General features: G+C 33.3%; 3 protein-coding genes across 3 annotated transcripts in view; 2 read left to right on the top strand and 1 right to left on the bottom strand.

Moving 5' to 3' along the window:
- Positions 1-3047, top strand: part of ctnnal1 (catenin (cadherin-associated protein), alpha-like 1) — a 144664-nt gene extending 141617 nt beyond the window's left edge. The window contains exon 19 of the mRNA XM_056479946.1: positions 337-3047. Coding sequence (XP_056335921.1) covers positions 337-495 — 159 coding nt within the window. The 3' untranslated portion in view covers positions 496-3047. The remainder of the gene's footprint in view (positions 1-336) is intronic.
- Positions 3048-4575: 1528 nt separating this feature from the next.
- Positions 4576-9928, bottom strand: abitram (actin binding transcription modulator). Its single transcript, XM_056479912.1, has 6 exons — positions 9755-9928; positions 9521-9572; positions 8635-8764; positions 8424-8500; positions 5168-5237; positions 4576-5075 (listed from the first exon to the last, which is right to left on the bottom strand). The coding sequence occupies exons 1-6, from the start codon at positions 9822-9824 to the stop codon at positions 4941-4943; spliced, it is 534 nt and encodes a 177-aa protein (XP_056335887.1). The 5' UTR covers positions 9825-9928; the 3' UTR covers positions 4576-4940.
- A 232-nt stretch (positions 9929-10160) lies between these two features.
- The window catches only part of elp2 (elongator acetyltransferase complex subunit 2), a 48051-nt gene continuing 41469 nt past the window's right edge, over positions 10161-16742 (top strand). The window contains exons 1-7 of the mRNA XM_056479552.1: positions 10161-10302; positions 10584-10662; positions 11720-11790; positions 12223-12364; positions 14550-14627; positions 14854-14918; positions 16507-16573. Coding sequence (XP_056335527.1) covers positions 10171-10302; positions 10584-10662; positions 11720-11790; positions 12223-12364; positions 14550-14627; positions 14854-14918; positions 16507-16573 — 634 coding nt within the window. The 5' untranslated portion in view covers positions 10161-10170. The remainder of the gene's footprint in view (positions 10303-10583; positions 10663-11719; positions 11791-12222; positions 12365-14549; positions 14628-14853; positions 14919-16506; positions 16574-16742) is intronic.

Genomic DNA, 16742 nt, shown 5'->3' with positions numbered 1-16742 from the left:
TAGAACTATGCTCAAAACTGACTGGAACTACCTGTGCATTAAACGGTTTTATTGCCCACCTTCCAGCCAAACAGAATCAAGAATTTCAACAGACCGTAGAATAATTTGTTATATTCACTTATTGTACACATATTCACTTATTGTATACATATATTGTTTACACACTTGATTTGTCATTAATTATCAGTACGGTTTTTAATGTATAAATTTTGTTAATTTTTTTTAACTTGTGTACAGTTAACAGCGAGGACGTTATACTTTTACTGGAGGTGCTTGATTTGTGTGCTTCTTCCAGCACTGTTTGCATTTATCTCCATGTTCTACCTTTCATTGCAGTCAGAGCGCAGCTGCCTGGCTTCACCCCAGCACTGGAGGGAGAAACAGTTAAGTGCGCCCGTCAGCGAGGAAACTCTCAACGGCAAAGGCTCGAACGGATTCGGGGTCAAATCCCTGGAGCAGCACATGGCCAATCTCACATTCCTGGAGAGCAAATAACTCCCAGAACCAAAGGCGCTCCTGTTTGTTCTTGTACACACAGTGCATGGCGGTGCACTCGCTCACAACATGCCATTCTTTGTGCTTCTGCCCATTCGCTTTGTGGTGTACGGTAGTGTTAGCATTACCAGCCTCATTCCAAATACAAAAAAAAGACATATTGAAGAAAAAGCTAAACAAAACTTTATTGCATGTGTTTAAGTCATTATTTCGAGTGTAATGGCTGGTAAATAAGCTACGGTTTTAACCGAAACAATATTCAACGATGTTTTTCGTGATTAGCCAACATTGAGGTGTATATGATAAGTTTTAATGCAAAAAAAACAAAACACTCTGCACACTGTATTTAACATAACTGCCTCATGTACAAGTTGATGCCAAATATGTCCAGTTTTAATCATCTTCCTACACTGGTCTCGATACAGGGCAGTCGCTCACGGCTGTAAGACACAAATACGGTGTTTTTTGGATATTACGATGAGAAAATAGGCATCTTGATGTTCCGTTTGAGAGTTTACAGGAAGATATGTTGTTTTCTAAAGAGGCATTTCTGAAGGATGTTCATGAAAAAGGCGGTTTCTTTTAAAGGAGTGCTCCTTTTTTGGAAATAGATAATTTAGAAGTCCCCTAGAGTTAATCAGTTGAGTTTTACCATTTTTTAATCCATTCAGCCGGAGAAATTTTAGCTTATCTTAGCATAAATCATTGAATCGGATTAGACCATTAGCATCTTGCTAAAAAATGTCAAGAAAGAGTTTTGATCATTTCTCTGTTTAAAGCTTGACTCCTCTGTATCTTGTACTAAGACCAACGGAAAATGAAAAGTTGCTAATTTCTAGGGACAGCTAGGAACTATACGTTCATTATCGTGTCATAATCAAGGAACTTTTCCGTTGGTCTTAGTACACGATGTAACTACAATAGAATCAAGGTATAAATAGTAAAATTATCTAAACTCTTTTTTGACATATTTAAGCAAGATGCTGGTCTAATCCGATTCAATTACTTATGCTTAACTAAGATAAAAGAAGTCCCCTAGCATTAAACCATTGAGTTTTACCATTTTTCAATCCATTCAGCCAATCTTCTGGTCTGGCTGGAGCACTTTGAGCTTAGCTTAGCATAAATCATTGAATCAGATTAGACCATTAGCATCTTGCTCAAAAATGTCAAGAAAGAGTTTTAGTAATTTCTCTATTTAAAGCTTGACTCTTCTGTATCGTGTGCTAGGACCAACGAAAAATGTAAAGTTGCTAGTTTCTATTTGGATAGGAACTATACTCTCATTATGATGTCATAATCAAGGAACTTTTCCGTTGGTCTTAGTACACAATGTAACTACATTAGAATTAAGCTATAAATGGTAAATTTCTCGAAACTTTATTTTGGACCTATGTGAGCAAGATGCTAATGGTCTAATCCGATTCAATTATTTATGCTAAGATAAATTAAAAGAAGTGCCCTAGAGTTAAACCATTGAGTTTTAACATTTTTCCATTCAATCCATTCAGCCGATCTTAAGGTCTGGCAGGAACACTTTTAGCTTAGCTTAGCAAAAAGCATTGAATCAGATTATACCATTAGCAGCATGCTCAAAAAAATCAAGAAAGAGTATTGATAATTTTTCTATTTACAGCTTGATTCTTCTGTATCCTGTTCCTAATTTCTATTCGGATACGGCTAGGATAATTAATCTCATTTTGATGTCATAATCAAAGAACTTTCAAGGGTCTTCAAAGGTCTTCGTACATGACATAACTACATTAGAATCAAGCTATATATAGGAAAATTATCTACACTTTTTTGATGAATTTGAGAAAGATGCTAATGGTCTAATCTGATTCAATTATTTATGCTAAGCTAAGTTAAAAGTGCCCCGGTCAGACCGGAGATTGGTTGAATGGATTCAAATATGGCAAATCTAAACTGTTTACCTCTAGGAGACTTATAAAATTTGCCTATTTCCAAGGTGGAGTGTTCCATTAAAGAGAGAGTTCACCTAATAATTTATTCCCACTCATGTTGTTCCAGATCTGTATTTATTCTGACACAAGATATTTTGAAAAAAGTAAACGAGGAGCAATTTGTATGTTCCACTGAAGATCATACAGGTTTGGAACAATGCGAAGTGTCATTTTTGGGAAACTTTCTCTTTAAGTGTATTTTCATAGGAGTGACAGCCTTGTAATAGTATTGACTGCCTTGTAGGTCACTGTGATTTGTATTTTTACTTCTGTTCTAACAATGTAAGTGAGGCTTTGGTACATTAACCTAAAAGGTTAGAGTGAAGACGGTATGTACAGTCAATCAATAGTTTACGCTGTTGTGCATTGAAGAGCAACATTTTAGTATGGCGCAGATTAAAAGGCTCTTCAGAAATGGGTTTCCATTCACACACCAATTCCAGTTGATCTGTTTCTCTGATTATAAACCATAAGCTTTAGAGATGATTGTGCAGCTATGACTTCTCATTGTATTAGTGTTGGACCATTTGAATGATTGTTAAATCAGAAAAAAAGTCTAAATATACGTTATTTTTCTTAAAATATTAATGACTGGGTGATTTATTTATGCTTATACATATTATTTATGCTTATCTCTCTGGTTCTAGAATTTGATTGGCTGATAGCCATAAGATATTAAAGTAATATCAGCACTCCTACAGCCGGTTCACTCTTGTGTATTACTCCGCCCACACAAGTGGCAAGCAGAGTACTACAGTTTGACAAATATTGCAGTTGTTGGATATTGTAGTTGTTTAGATTGCAACTATAAAAAGGATAGTGCCTATTTTAAATATTCATAATTTCGGAGATTCTGTGCATTGGCGGCCAGCCTGCCATACTGAGCAGAGCAAAGGGGAAAAAGACGGTTGACGTTCCGCCACAGGATGGTGACAGAGAATGCATAAGAAGTCCTTAGGGGAGAAAATGGCATTTTCTCAGCGTACGTTTCAAACTACAGCTGATCAAATCCTTATAAAATAGGTAAGTGACATTCTAAATCGATCTCTCTGTTTTGTATTTTGTAGTGCTGTATTTATACCCTAGTAATCTGGTAGTGTCTGATTTGCTTTGGCTTTTTTGGGGTTAATTATTATGATCTCCCGGTTACAACAGAGAAAAACTGGGAAATCTCTGTAGACTGATGCCATTTCAGGTTGTTCAGCCTCATAATCTTAAAATGTGAGCAAAATCACCTGTTTTGCCATCATTTTAGACACTAAGCTAGAGAATCATTCAAACACTAGCTCTAAAGTGATGTTAGTTAATGAGCAACGGGTTCTGCTTTTCTGACCATCAACTGCAGATGTGTATAACCGGCGGAAGGAAGTAGTTCCCCTTACAAAGGGTTTTGAGACTCTCCGTGTTTGATTTTCATTTTTATATACACGATTATGCCGTCGAACACCAGTAACCGTGCAATATGGCTGTATATTGTCATATATTGGCATATTTGCCTATATACAGCCATTGCTACTCATGTGATATTGCTCATTTACAACATTTACCTAAATTATGGTCATCTTTTATTATGTTTTTGAACATGATGTGAAAAATCTCTCTTGTGGCCACAAAATAATGTTCCTTTGTTTTTGTAAATCACAGCCACCGTTTACACCTTCATTTACCGGGTCTGGATTAATCATGTCTATGAATTAATAATTTGTTCGCTCAGTTTTGTAAACAGTAGCCATGATTTACTAGTTTCTTTACACTTTTTAAAATTGTAGCCATAATTTATTTCTAACTTATAACATTGAATTTATTTTTCCCTTTTTTCGATTTACTACAAGTGAGCTAATTATTACTATGTTAAATGTATCCTGCATATTTCTCAATAAATGTTTCCTTAATATGTTGTCGCAAATAAAACACAGAGCAGATACAAGCCTAAATACTACTCCTAAATATCTTTATAAAATCAACATAACATCAATATGTCTGAATAAAGAGTTTTACTGGCCAGACATCCCTTTTGGCCACTACTGCACATTTCTTTGGTGTGTGGCCTTTTTTGTGTTACAATAAATGTTAACGTATATAAGACAAAGCATATGAACACACAAAGGCCTGCTGATTGGAAATATGCCCTTTATTTAGCATTAGCTGAAACTATAATGACCTCCAAAATGTGTTTTATAGCCACCAGAAGGCAAATAATGTGTCTGTTTGGTTACAGACATGTCGATTTCTTCAAAACTGAAAACATTTGTTAATGAAACAAACTAAACCCTAAAAAACCCAACAAAACTGGTCATCTCTATGCAACTCATGAATAGCAGCCCAACGAAACGTGTTCTGGATCCAGCAGACAAGTCTTAATTCCTTCAAGTCGTAATTTTCTCAAATTTTTGGGGGGTTGAAATGTTCACAGATGTGTTTTCACCTGCTTGAAGCCATTATTCTTCAGAAGAGAATCATAAGTCTGTCAGCAGGTTGATCTCAGCAAGGCTCTTCTTGTTGGTTTCTTTTGGTAAGAATCTCCTCATATTGTTCTCTGGTCAGAAGACCCTCGGTGACGCTCTTACTCTCTTCAAATTTAGGTAATATTACAGCAATATATCCCTCTGTGGAAGGCTGGGTAGAAAAAACATCAGAAAGTTTGAGGTTTGAAAATAAGATTTCCGTGTTTTAAGCTGTACTGAAAGCTGGTGCATTAAGATGATCACCTTTTCCATTAACAGATCTGGCTTGTTTAGAATGACTTCATTAACTTCTAGAAGTCGTCCTCTGATACAGCTGTGGAAATATAAGGGAATATAATTGTGCAACGTGTGAACGTCAGATTCAATTGCCTATTACTAGGAATAAACGGCAGAAAATGGTCAAACTACTTCCTTTGCAAACAAGTGTGTTGATGACTATACAAAAGTCTGACAAAAGTCTTGTCTCGTATCCAAGTTTTAGGAACAGCAAATAATAACTTGACTTCTAGTTGATCATTTGGTATCAGAAGGGGCTTCTATGAAAGGCAAAAGCCTCTAGATTATGCTTATTTTACCTAAATAAAATATGATCATGCCTTGATTTTTTTTTTTTTATAGTTTAATTAGGACAGTACGGTCTGACTTTGCTTAGACGAAAGTCTTGTCACTTAACAGAAATATTGTCCAGTATAGAATATAAAGTCATGGTGCAGTGGAAAAAGAATGAATACTGTGAATGACTCCCATGAGCTTGGACCATCCATACATCTCTGAATTGACTCTAATAATAATACATTTTATTTGTATAGCACTTTTCCTACATGCATGAGACTCAAAGTGCTTCACAAACAAGCATTAAAATAAACCACATAAAAAATGTATATAGACAAATAAAGCATAATAAACAACAAATATATTCTCAGATAAAAGCATATATGTACACTCATATATGCATATATCCACACAATAACACACACAATAGTCCTCACATATGCATGCACACACCATACACGCATACATACATACACCTACACAATATACATAAAATGCATCACAAATTGTTGTATTCATACGCAATTTTAAAAAGATGTGTCTTAACGCTTTTTAAAAACATGAATTCTGGGGGATTCTTTCAATTCATTTGGGAGACAATTCCAAATTTTTGGAGCATAGTGACTAAAAGAAGTGCCGCCAGATCGCATCAGGTTTAGAGTGAAATTCTAAAAGTCCAGCACTAGAAGAGAGTAGCAAATGGTTTTGATTATATTTTGATAAGCAGTCGGAAATGTAAGAAGGTGTCATGTTGTGTAGTGTCTTATAATCTAATAAAAGAATCTTAAAATCTATCCTTTGGTGCACTGGTAACCAGTGTAATTCTATTAATGCTGGTGTGATATGGTCTCGTTTCTTCAATTTCATTAAAACTCTGGCTGCTGCATTTTGTACCAGTTGCAACTTCCTTATAGAACCCTTAGGTAAACCAGTATAAATAGCATTGCAATAATCAAGCCGAGAGAAAATAAAAGCATGAATTAATTTCATCAAAAGATAGAAAAGAATGAATTCTGGGAATATTTCTCAAATGATAAAAACATGTTTTTGAAACTTGATTAATATGAGATTTAAAATTAAGATCATGAAAATAACACCAAGGTTCTTTAATTCTTTTTTGGATTGTAAACCTAAAGAACATAATTCTGCTTCAATCCTCTCTCGCAGTAACCTGTAAATAAAGTCATCTGGAATGGCAAAGAAAGTGTTCTTGCAGGACTCCCAGAGTTCATCAAGATTCTTTGGATTCATCTTCAATGCCTCCTCCTTCATCTTACCCCAGACATGCTCAATAATGTTCATGTCTGGTGACTGGGCTGGCCAATCCTGGAGCACCTTGACCTTCTTCGCTTTCAGGATTTTTGATGTGGAGGCTGAAGAATGAGAAGGAGTGCTAGCCTACTGAAGAATTTGCCCTCTCCTGTGGTTTGTAATGTAATGGGCAGCACAAATGTCTTGATACCTCAGGCCGTTGATGTTGCCATCCACTCTGCAGATCTCTCGCACACCCCCATACTAAATGTAACCCCAAACCATGATTTTTCCTTCACCAAACTTGACTGATTCCTGTGAGAATCTTGGGTCCATGTGGGTTCCAGTAGGTCTTCTGCAGTATTTGTGATGATTGGGATGCAGTTCAACCTTCTAGCTTTAGTTATTATTTGTTGCTCTTACAACTGGGATCAACAACTAGACTTTTGTCAAGTAGTGTACACAAAAAGTAGAATAATATAATAAAAAAAATATCAGTTTGCAAAGTTATCAGCATAAAAACTGTTTTAACGTCTAAAAATCAATGGGAGTGAATGAGACCGGAAGTCATAAAAAATCCATTGGCTGTGCCTGCTCATACCTTAAGAATTAGGTCAATAAAACCATACTAGTATCTTTTTTTTAATACTAGCATGTTTTCCGTTAAGATCTATCAAGCATCTTCGATTTGTGCTTTATTTTTTTTTACATAATAGTATTCATTTACAAGATACTAGTACTTATTTTTTTAGATATTAGTATTTATTCTTGGATGTAGTGCCTATTAAATACAAGTACTTATTAGATACTAGTACTTATTTGATTAGCGACTAGTAACTTCTATTGTTACTAGTAACACATTTAAATTGATTAGCATTGATTCTATGGGAATCGACTATTCAGTTTTAACTACTGTGTATAGTAAATCATTTTTATTCATTCATTACGTACTATTTTTTTTTTTAGATACTATACCCTATCTTTAGATATTAGTGACTAATTGTCACATACTAGTACCATTAGATACTCTTAACTATGAAATGCATAATTGTATAGATTCATTAGATGAAAGACATTATTTAATATCTATTACATGCTAGTACTTATTCATTTGGTACTTTGGCCTATTAAATAGACATTAGAACTTTTTTATTACATATTAGTATTGGTGATTAGTATCAGTTTATTACAAACTAGTTCTACATCACTAGTAAAACATTTTGTATTTTAATACTATTTCTTTATTGAACTCTACTGTGGTCATTCAGCCAAGTTAAGGAAGCAGATCTGACAAAGTAAGATAGGAATTGTTGTTAGTACTGGTGTCTAATAAATGAGAACTAATACCTAATGTATAACTACTAGTCTCTATTAAATGCACACTGATATCTATACAAACAAGTACTAGCATTTAATGAATGCTTACTAGTGATATTTAAAAAGATACTAGTCACTATTGGAATATTTGCAAAGTACTATTAGTACTAACTTATACTAGTGTGTAATGAATAAGCACTAGTATTTAATGGAAAATATACTAATGCCTAAAAAATGAAGTAGTAGTAGTATGGAAATAGATGCAAGTAAATGTTATAGATGAAAAGCTAAAATGGCTTGCCATACGGTGAACTAACAAGTTTATTTAAGATGAGATAAGTCCGAAGTTGTGTCTACACAAGACTGTCCAGTCACTGACCTGAATATGGTGAACTCCTGTTCGTCTGTACACGTTATTCTACATAGAGGGGCAAACTCTGTCAGGAACTGACCACCCTGCAGAATAAACAATGCTGTCGATGATGTGCAGGGAAAGTGTAAATAAAGATGCAGAAGTAATCCATCACAATCATTAGTGTAATGATTGTGCATGTAAGCAGTGTGAAAATCATTGAAGGCATGGCACTTACTCGCTTTGACTTTCCAGACACCTTGTTCTTCAGACGGCTGCATCCGTCACTGATCTGGTAGTTTATGTTTTTAATTTTTCGTCCATTCTGAAATATGGGATGAGACTCGGCGAGTGTGATTACACATATCCTGACAATTAGAAAATAGGGTCACTTCAAAGGTGAGCTTAGAAATAAATAGTGGTGTCAAACAATTAATCGCATCCAAGATAAATTTTGTATTTGTATTTACTTATACGTGTGTACTGTGCATATTTATACATGTAGAAACACACACATTCTGTACATAAAATACAAAAATATAAAAAAATAAATATATTTATATTTAAATATAGACATTTTATACAATATATTCATGCATATATTTATATACACAAAAACATTAACAGTATGCACAAATATATTTTGTAAGTACAAATTTTTATTTTGGATGCGATTAACATTTGACAGTAGTAGAAAAAGTCAGAAATAGTAATGTATAAATGGAATACTCCAGATATGAGCACTTATGACTATGGATTTTCAGAAAATATAGAACAGTGAAGATACATGCATAATTCTTTATGCATAATGAACATTTTCAAGTTCAATCTACATCTAACGTTATGCATTCACTTTAATTTGACTATAAAACTGCAGCAGCAACTCGACAAAATGTATTAAGTATTTTATAAACTAAAACATATTAAATGCAAAGCTGTAACATTTAAAAAAAATTAAAAGTTCAATGTCTGTATTCATGTATAGATTAACAATCTATGGAAATGTTTATAAAAAATACAAACGTTTCTACGAGTATAACTTTATAACGGTGTACAGTAAAAATATAAAAATATATGTGTGTACATAACTGAAAAAAAAATCCGAAAATAAAATGAATATCTACCTGTTGGAGTGCTGTAGAATGCAGTGATCCTCACATGACTTTCCTTTCAGATCTACAGTAACATATGCACTGGCAATTTAGGATTTACTTAAATTATCTTTACAACAAACCTAAAACACATTTATTAAATATATAAATAAAATTGTATTATAATAAAAACAGTCATCTCAATATGCATTGGGCTAAAACCAATTGACAACACAAGAAAAAAAGGACTTGACTAGCTCGTATTACCAGTTCTGTACCAGCGAGTGAAATAACGATCGATTACTGATGGAGCTTTCTTTTCTTCTTTGTCTTCCATGTCAATATCCACTTAAAACAGCGATTATGTCAAAAAGAAACCACATACAATCAAACACAGACTGTTGAGATTCAAGCAGAGTTGTATGAAACCGGACAGCAAATCAAGCTACACAAAAACACTCCACCAGCTTCCGCTTAAACTCAAATTTGAATTGCATGGGCCGTTTTATATATCTATATCAACCACGTTTTATTTTTTCCGATAATAAATGTATATAACCTGTTATTTAACCTAAATCAAACCGTATTTTCAGAGAAATCTACTATTAACAAGTTTTTCCGGAACTACATCCATGGCACATTCTTCCGGTTTGTTTTAAGTGTAACACACAGCAGCGTTGAAGATGGCAGCGCCAGTAATGGACACATGTCATGTCTCCTGTTGTGCAAACCGTACTCCTAATGTTGTGTCCTGGGGCAGAGGAGGGCTCATTGCGTTTGGGACATGTAATTCAGTTGCCATTTATAATCCAAAGGTACTTACTATTTGATAATCTAACTCGCTTTATTTCGTTGCTAATATTGTTTGTATGCCTGTTATCTCACACTTAAAGTGTTCTCTTATATTTGCACTTTCCGATTCTTTAATACAGTTATGTGCAAGTTTAAAACTCAAACCGATGTGTTTGAGTGCAGATTTTTGATTAGGTAGTTAATACGTTTTATGTGTGGTGAACTGCCATGTATGAGTGTCAGGTTGTTAGTGTTAGTATGACAGGTTTGTCTCGAGCTGAATTTATTTATGACTTGTCATCAGGAAATAAGAGTTGTCGATCTGCTGAATAAACATACTGGAAGGGTGAACGCTGTCCAGTGGGTTCATGAACCAGACTGCAGTAAGTTTTTAGACGTCCTTAATAATTGTCAAAATGACAAAATCTGTTTACAGTTAAAGTCATAATTATCAGCCCCTGTTTATTTTTCCCCCAATTTCTGTTAAACGAGAGACAATTTGTTTAACACATTTCTAAACATAATAGTTTAATAACTCATTTCTAAAAACTTATTTATTTTATCTTTGCCATGATGACAGTAAATAATATTTGACTAGATATTTTTCAAGACACTTCTAACATTATACAGCTTAAGGTGACACTTAAAGGCTTAACTATGTTAATTAGGTTAACTAGGCAGGGTAGCGTAATTAGGCAAGTTATTGTATAACAGTGGTTTGTTCTTTAGACTATCGAAAAAAAAAGATTAAAGGGGCTTATAATATTGACCTTAAAATGGCATTTAAAAAATTAAAAACTGCTTTTCTTCTATTCGAAATAAAACAAATCAGACTTTCTCCAGAAGAAAAAATTATCAGACATACTGTGAAAATTTCCTTGCTCTGTTAAACATAATTTGGGAAATATTTAAAAAAAGAAAAAGAAAAAAAAAATTCAAAGGGGCAAAGAATTCTGACTTCAGCTGTATGTTACAGTTTAAGAGTTGTGAGGAAAATAATAAACTATTGAGGTAAAGTTGGTTTTATATATGCACATTAGCTCACAGACAACTTGTGACACGCTCCCTTTATTGTTTACCACGCAACTTTGAATGTTCTGATATCGCATGTATTTGACTCTGAAACAACATTAGCACTATTTAATTGACTAAACAATGTAGTATTTTGATTGTCATTAGCTGAGAATATGATTTCCCTGTTTAGAATTGGCAAATAATACTATTCCGAAATTATTTTATTAGGGAGAAAGTCCCAATGTGCGAATACAATTCACCTTTACCTCAATGAAAAAAAGTGTGGTACTGTTTTGTCAAACTGATTACCCTATTTTTAAAACTGTAGTTGTACTAAATGCCATGTTTAAACTGTTTACTGTAGCAAAACTATAGTGAGTTTGTTGTTATTGTGTATTAATAAGCATAAATCATCTGTATCTGTAGGTCCAGAGACCCAGCTGATATCTGGTGGGTCAGATAATAATGTTATTGTTTGGGAGAAGCATGATGGGAAGGTAAGTGTTTACAAGTGTAAAAACATAATGGACACATGCAACACGTTTTTTTTTATTATGTATATTTTTATATAACCAATACTATGTTAAATCCACTTTTACCAATGGATTTTACATTAACGTGAAAATAATTGTGGATTCTACATAAATGCTTTATTTTGAGCTGCTATATATATTTTTTTGTAAAACATGTACCAAGTTTACAGCATCACTTTTTCACCTATAATCATTTATAATAACCAGTTGCAACAAATCACGTTAAGAAAACCCTTAAGGATGATATTATTATCACTACAGTTGTAACTAATTGTTTTCTTTTTGTTTTCTATTGTTTTTTTTTATTAATTGAGTCCAGGGAAAAAATCTGATTAAGTAAAACAAAAAAGTCTTAATTTTATCTGAGATTATAATAATCTTATTTTTCTGCTGCAGTTCAGAGCATGTGCAGTGTGTTCAGGACACTCAGGACCAGTGTGTGCAGTGGATGCAGTGTCTCTTTCCTCCTCTCATTTACTGGTGGCCTCAGCATCATCTGACTCCACTGTTAAACTCTGGACATACACCTCTGATACAGGTAAGTTACTGAAAACTCACTTTGTTCAGAGTGTAGATCTAAAGCATTTAATAACAAGTGTTTAAGGACTGTAGATTTGCTTAGGCTGACATCTGCTGGTTGGTTGTTGTAAATGATTGCTCTTAAAATTATGGTTTTGATCATGTAGTTCCAAGTCATTTAATTAGTTGTCCTGGATTTCAGAATCCAAGAAGATTAGAATGACAAATGTGATGTACTCGAGTACAAACATTTGGGAGAAATAAGAAATGAAATCTTTCACTGAGATGCTTTCTCAAAGGATGAAATGATGCTTTTCCATTCACAGTAAAAGTTGTTTTTAATTTTAAGAATGATTTTTAAAAAAATAAATGCTGTTCTTTGGTTTCCACAAATTATTAAGCAATGTTTATTAACATTGATGATGAAATAAGAAATATTTCTTTCAGAGTGTCAGAATGATTTCTGAAGGAATATTCATCTTTGCATAAGAATAAATTGCAAGTTAAAAGATTATTTTACACAATAATAAACATAGCCTTAGGTAGCCAAACTTCAACTTCTGGATTTTATTAATTATGATATTATGATTATTTATTAATTTTTGATTCATTTATTCATTTTCTTTTCGGCTCAATCGCTTTATTAATCTGGGGTCCATGAAATGAACCACCAACTTATCCAGCATATGTTTTAAGCAGCGGATGCCCTTCCAGCCTCAACCAATCACTGGGAAACACCCATACACACTCATTCACACACATGCACTACGGACAATTTAGCTTACCCAATTGAATAAATTTAGTTAAAATATTTATTATAAATTTATTATAAATTATTTATTATATTTTTTATAATAAATTCTTCTTCTTCTTCTTATATTTATTTTATATATTATGTCATTTTTGTAGACAAGTTATTTGTTTGTAAAGAGAAGAATATGAATAATAATTTAATTTAAAATGTATCGTTAAGGAAAGAATTAATGTAATGTGTTTTTATATAGCGCATTTGTCGTATATAGACATCTCATACACCCAAAGTGCATCAAAGTCATGAGAGGGGGGTCTCTCCACACCACCACCAGCAGGGGCGGACTGGCCATAGGGAGTACCGGGACATTTCCCTGGACATTACACACCCCCCCCCCCCCCCCCCCCCCTCTTCTCTTACCGCCAGCCAGGACACCGGGGTTACATCCCAATTCTTTATGAGTAGTGCCATGGGATTTTTAATGACCACAGATAGTATTCTTTTTGCTGTTTTTGCTTATTGTTTAGATGGATTTGCTTATTGTCTTTGCTTACAGCTTATTTTTTGCATTCCATTTCCATTTGGCCCAGAAATTGTGTAACGTAATAATATAACTTAATATTATCCAACTAAAGCTGATCAGCAACTTCATTAATTAAACATGTATACTTCTTTTTTTTTTCCTCAAATCTAAAATATTTCAAAGTTTTCAAACAAAACTTATTTGACTTGCATAAGCTTTCACATTCAGACAAAAAAAAGTAATTCATGTTTCATGTAGGATTAGTTTGTCAATAGGTGTTTGAATACATTTTTATAAAAAATAAAATCCTAGAAGTGTGCTAGACATTGGCAAAAAGGCTAAAATGACTTTCAAGTTTGTTAAATTATATAACTCCGAGTTTTTTATTTCATTTTTTTAAAAATTGTTTTTGACAGTGCCTCAATAAATTTCTCCATTTTTTTTAAAAGCATAGACAAAATTTATTCACTTACTAAATAGTTTAATGAATACAGTTTTATGGATCTTTTCGGGCTCAAAAAGATGTTAAGAAGTGCAGGTTGAATTCTTTGCAGAGTGTACTGTATGTGTTGTGTGAAAACGCTGGGTAAAAGGCGACATTTCTTTTTTGTTTTGACACATTTGAGTCACGAAAAGATGACGAATTGCATCATTCCTCCAACATTCAAATGACAGTTATCTAATGAGCTGTCTGCCCTTATGCAGAACCCACCTGCTTTTCAACACATTTTATTTTTTATTTTTTATTTTTACCAAATGACGATTCTAGGTTTTCCCGGTTTAATAATTGGTCTTATATTTCAATATTCACACATCAACAATAGCCTACTTTAAAGTAATAAGTGTTTTTTTGTTATTTCTCAATAAGAATGCGTCCCGAGTTGGACAGGTTGTTTCTAATGCGTGGTGTTTTTCTGTGCTCTTCATTAGCCGAATGCCTCCAGACCGTAGCTTTCGGGAGCGGGTTCATGATGGATGTCTCCTTGGCGCTGTTGCCAGGCAGCAGAGGTAAGCTGAGGCACCCTCTGCTTCATGTTGATTTGCTGTATTGTCCATCTCTCACATGTTCAAATCTCATTCTGTGCTTTAAATATGTCCTGGGGTGACTGTAGCCTGCCTATTACATTATTCACGTCTGGACTGTAGCTGTATTTTGCGTCTGGGAGCTGGGAATAGACTTAGTCACTTTTTTTTTTTTTCGTGTGAGTGAAGAGGATATTTCCGTCTCTTGCAGTTCCCGTATTGGCCTGTGGGGGAGATGATAGCAGAGTTCATCTTTATGTGCAGCTCAGTGGACAGGTGAGAGACTCTAATGTGGTTTTGCTTTATATTTACAGTCAAAAATAGATTAGTCAGAGACCTGTAACATTTATCACCTTATTATAGTTTAGAAAATGGTGATAAAATATGACAAGAACTGAGAATATGAATATATTATAAGAACCAGTTATAAGAATATTAGCAATTCCATGCAAATATCAATATTGCAATGAGAAGAAATTAAGTTTTAAGCAAAATAGCGAAACCCTTTCTAAGTTTTTTTGTAGGCGTTTACAGCACTCCAAATATATTAAAAATGGTATCTTGTCAAAATTTTCAAACAATTATATTTGTTTTACCAAAGTTACACAAGTGTCAATTTTCCGTCTGTCACATCCATAACAGATCGATGTCAAATCTATAACCAAGCTTTTTCCTGTGGTGTGAAGTGTGAAAAAAAATCAATCATTTATGTCTATAGTGAGCCAACTCTTATCATTTAGCATTATTTATTTTGGGTTGTGCAGTTTAATTGACAGAATTTCTTCAAAGTATGTTGTTTACTGTAAACTCGCAAACTTTTTTTGATCACATTCGTAATGCAGGTTTATTTTCCTCATTTAAAATATAAAAAATGTTTACAGATTGATATTTTTCTGATCCCATAACTCTGTGGGAAGTAGTTTTGGAAAATATAAACGGATGTTTCAATATAATAGTAACATATACTTTTTCTGTGTATTTATGTTTTAAATACAGTTAAAATATCAAAACAAATTTATATATTGATAAATAACTTTGATTGAATTGCACTGTATGTAATGGATTACAAATACATATGATTTCTCACCTTATTATCCATTAAAGTTTAGAAAATGGTTATAAATTATGATGAGAACTCAGAATATTAAGTAATAAGAATATAAAGTGTTTTTGCAGTTAAGTGGCACATTATGTAATGCATTACAATCAACCCAAATAATTCAGTCAGTTGTTAGAATGACAATATTTACACAGTTATCAATTCTTTGTTGGTTCATCCTGAGCCACAGTGTCAGCCTGTAGATGCTGATGTCAAAGAGAACTTCAATATTTTCCCATATTAACTAGTTCATTTTGGCTTTTAGTCCACTTATAATGAAGAATTGTGATTACTGTTAAGAGTATCATTCTAAAACTGTGGAAATCAGGTTCTATTTCTCAATATAAGACATGGTTAACTTATCTCACTCATATTGCACATGGAAAGACTCCAGTATGGAGTTATAGTTAACCTTGATGTGTTTTACAATATATGGCAACCATTTCTTGATCACCTGGACCAATATAATGCAGATTCTGAGCAGCAGTGTAGTGCTTTTATATTCATTGCAACTTTTGACTGCCTCTTTGTATTTGTAATTTTTTACATTTATTTTAATTTTTATTATTACTATTATTTTTGTTTGTATTATTATGCTCACTTCATGTTTTTTTATTGTTGTGTTTCTTGGTCATTATTGAAAAATGTAAAACTAATAAAAACACCTGTTAAAATAAGAAAAGAAGATATCTAATGTCTGAGTAACTTTCGGTTTGACTGCATTCTGCAAAATCTATCATATTGTGCTCTCATGTGGGTGTTTAGTTTCAGAGGGTTCTGACTCTGACCGGACATGAGGATTGGGTCCGATGTGTGGAGTGGGCCAATAAAGGTAAGACCTTTTTAATGGGATAAATATGTGTAGAAAAATAAATAAAAGTAAATAATTTAAGCATTATTTAGGACCAAGAAATAAGAGCACTATATCTTTGTTGACATTTACATTTACATTAATTATGATTAATTTAATCCAAAACGTAATGACATTTCATGTTACAAAG

The sequence above is a fragment of the Danio aesculapii genome, chromosome 19 (assembly GCF_903798145.1).
Source record: "Danio aesculapii chromosome 19, fDanAes4.1, whole genome shotgun sequence".
Classification (NCBI taxonomy): domain Eukaryota; kingdom Metazoa; phylum Chordata; class Actinopteri; order Cypriniformes; family Danionidae; genus Danio; species Danio aesculapii.
The sequence above is the reverse complement of the archived record's forward strand: the minus strand, read 5'-3'. Positions and strand labels throughout refer to the sequence as shown.

What these genes read in the sequence shown, in the direction of transcription:
- abitram (XM_056479912.1), bottom strand. Translation starts at nt 9,824, where the DNA reads ATGGAAGACAAAGAAGAAAAGAAAGCTCCATCAGTAATCGATCGTTAT. An exon ending in TGTCTGGAAAGTCAAAGCGA is followed by an intron (nt 8,501 to 8,634) that starts GTAAGTGCCATG and finishes TTTATTCTGCAG; the next exon opens with GGTGGTCAGTTCCTGACAGA. An exon ending in CAGGAGTTCACCATATTCAG is followed by an intron (nt 5,238 to 8,423) that starts GTCAGTGACTGG and finishes ATATTTCCACAG; the next exon opens with CTGTATCAGAGGACGACTTC.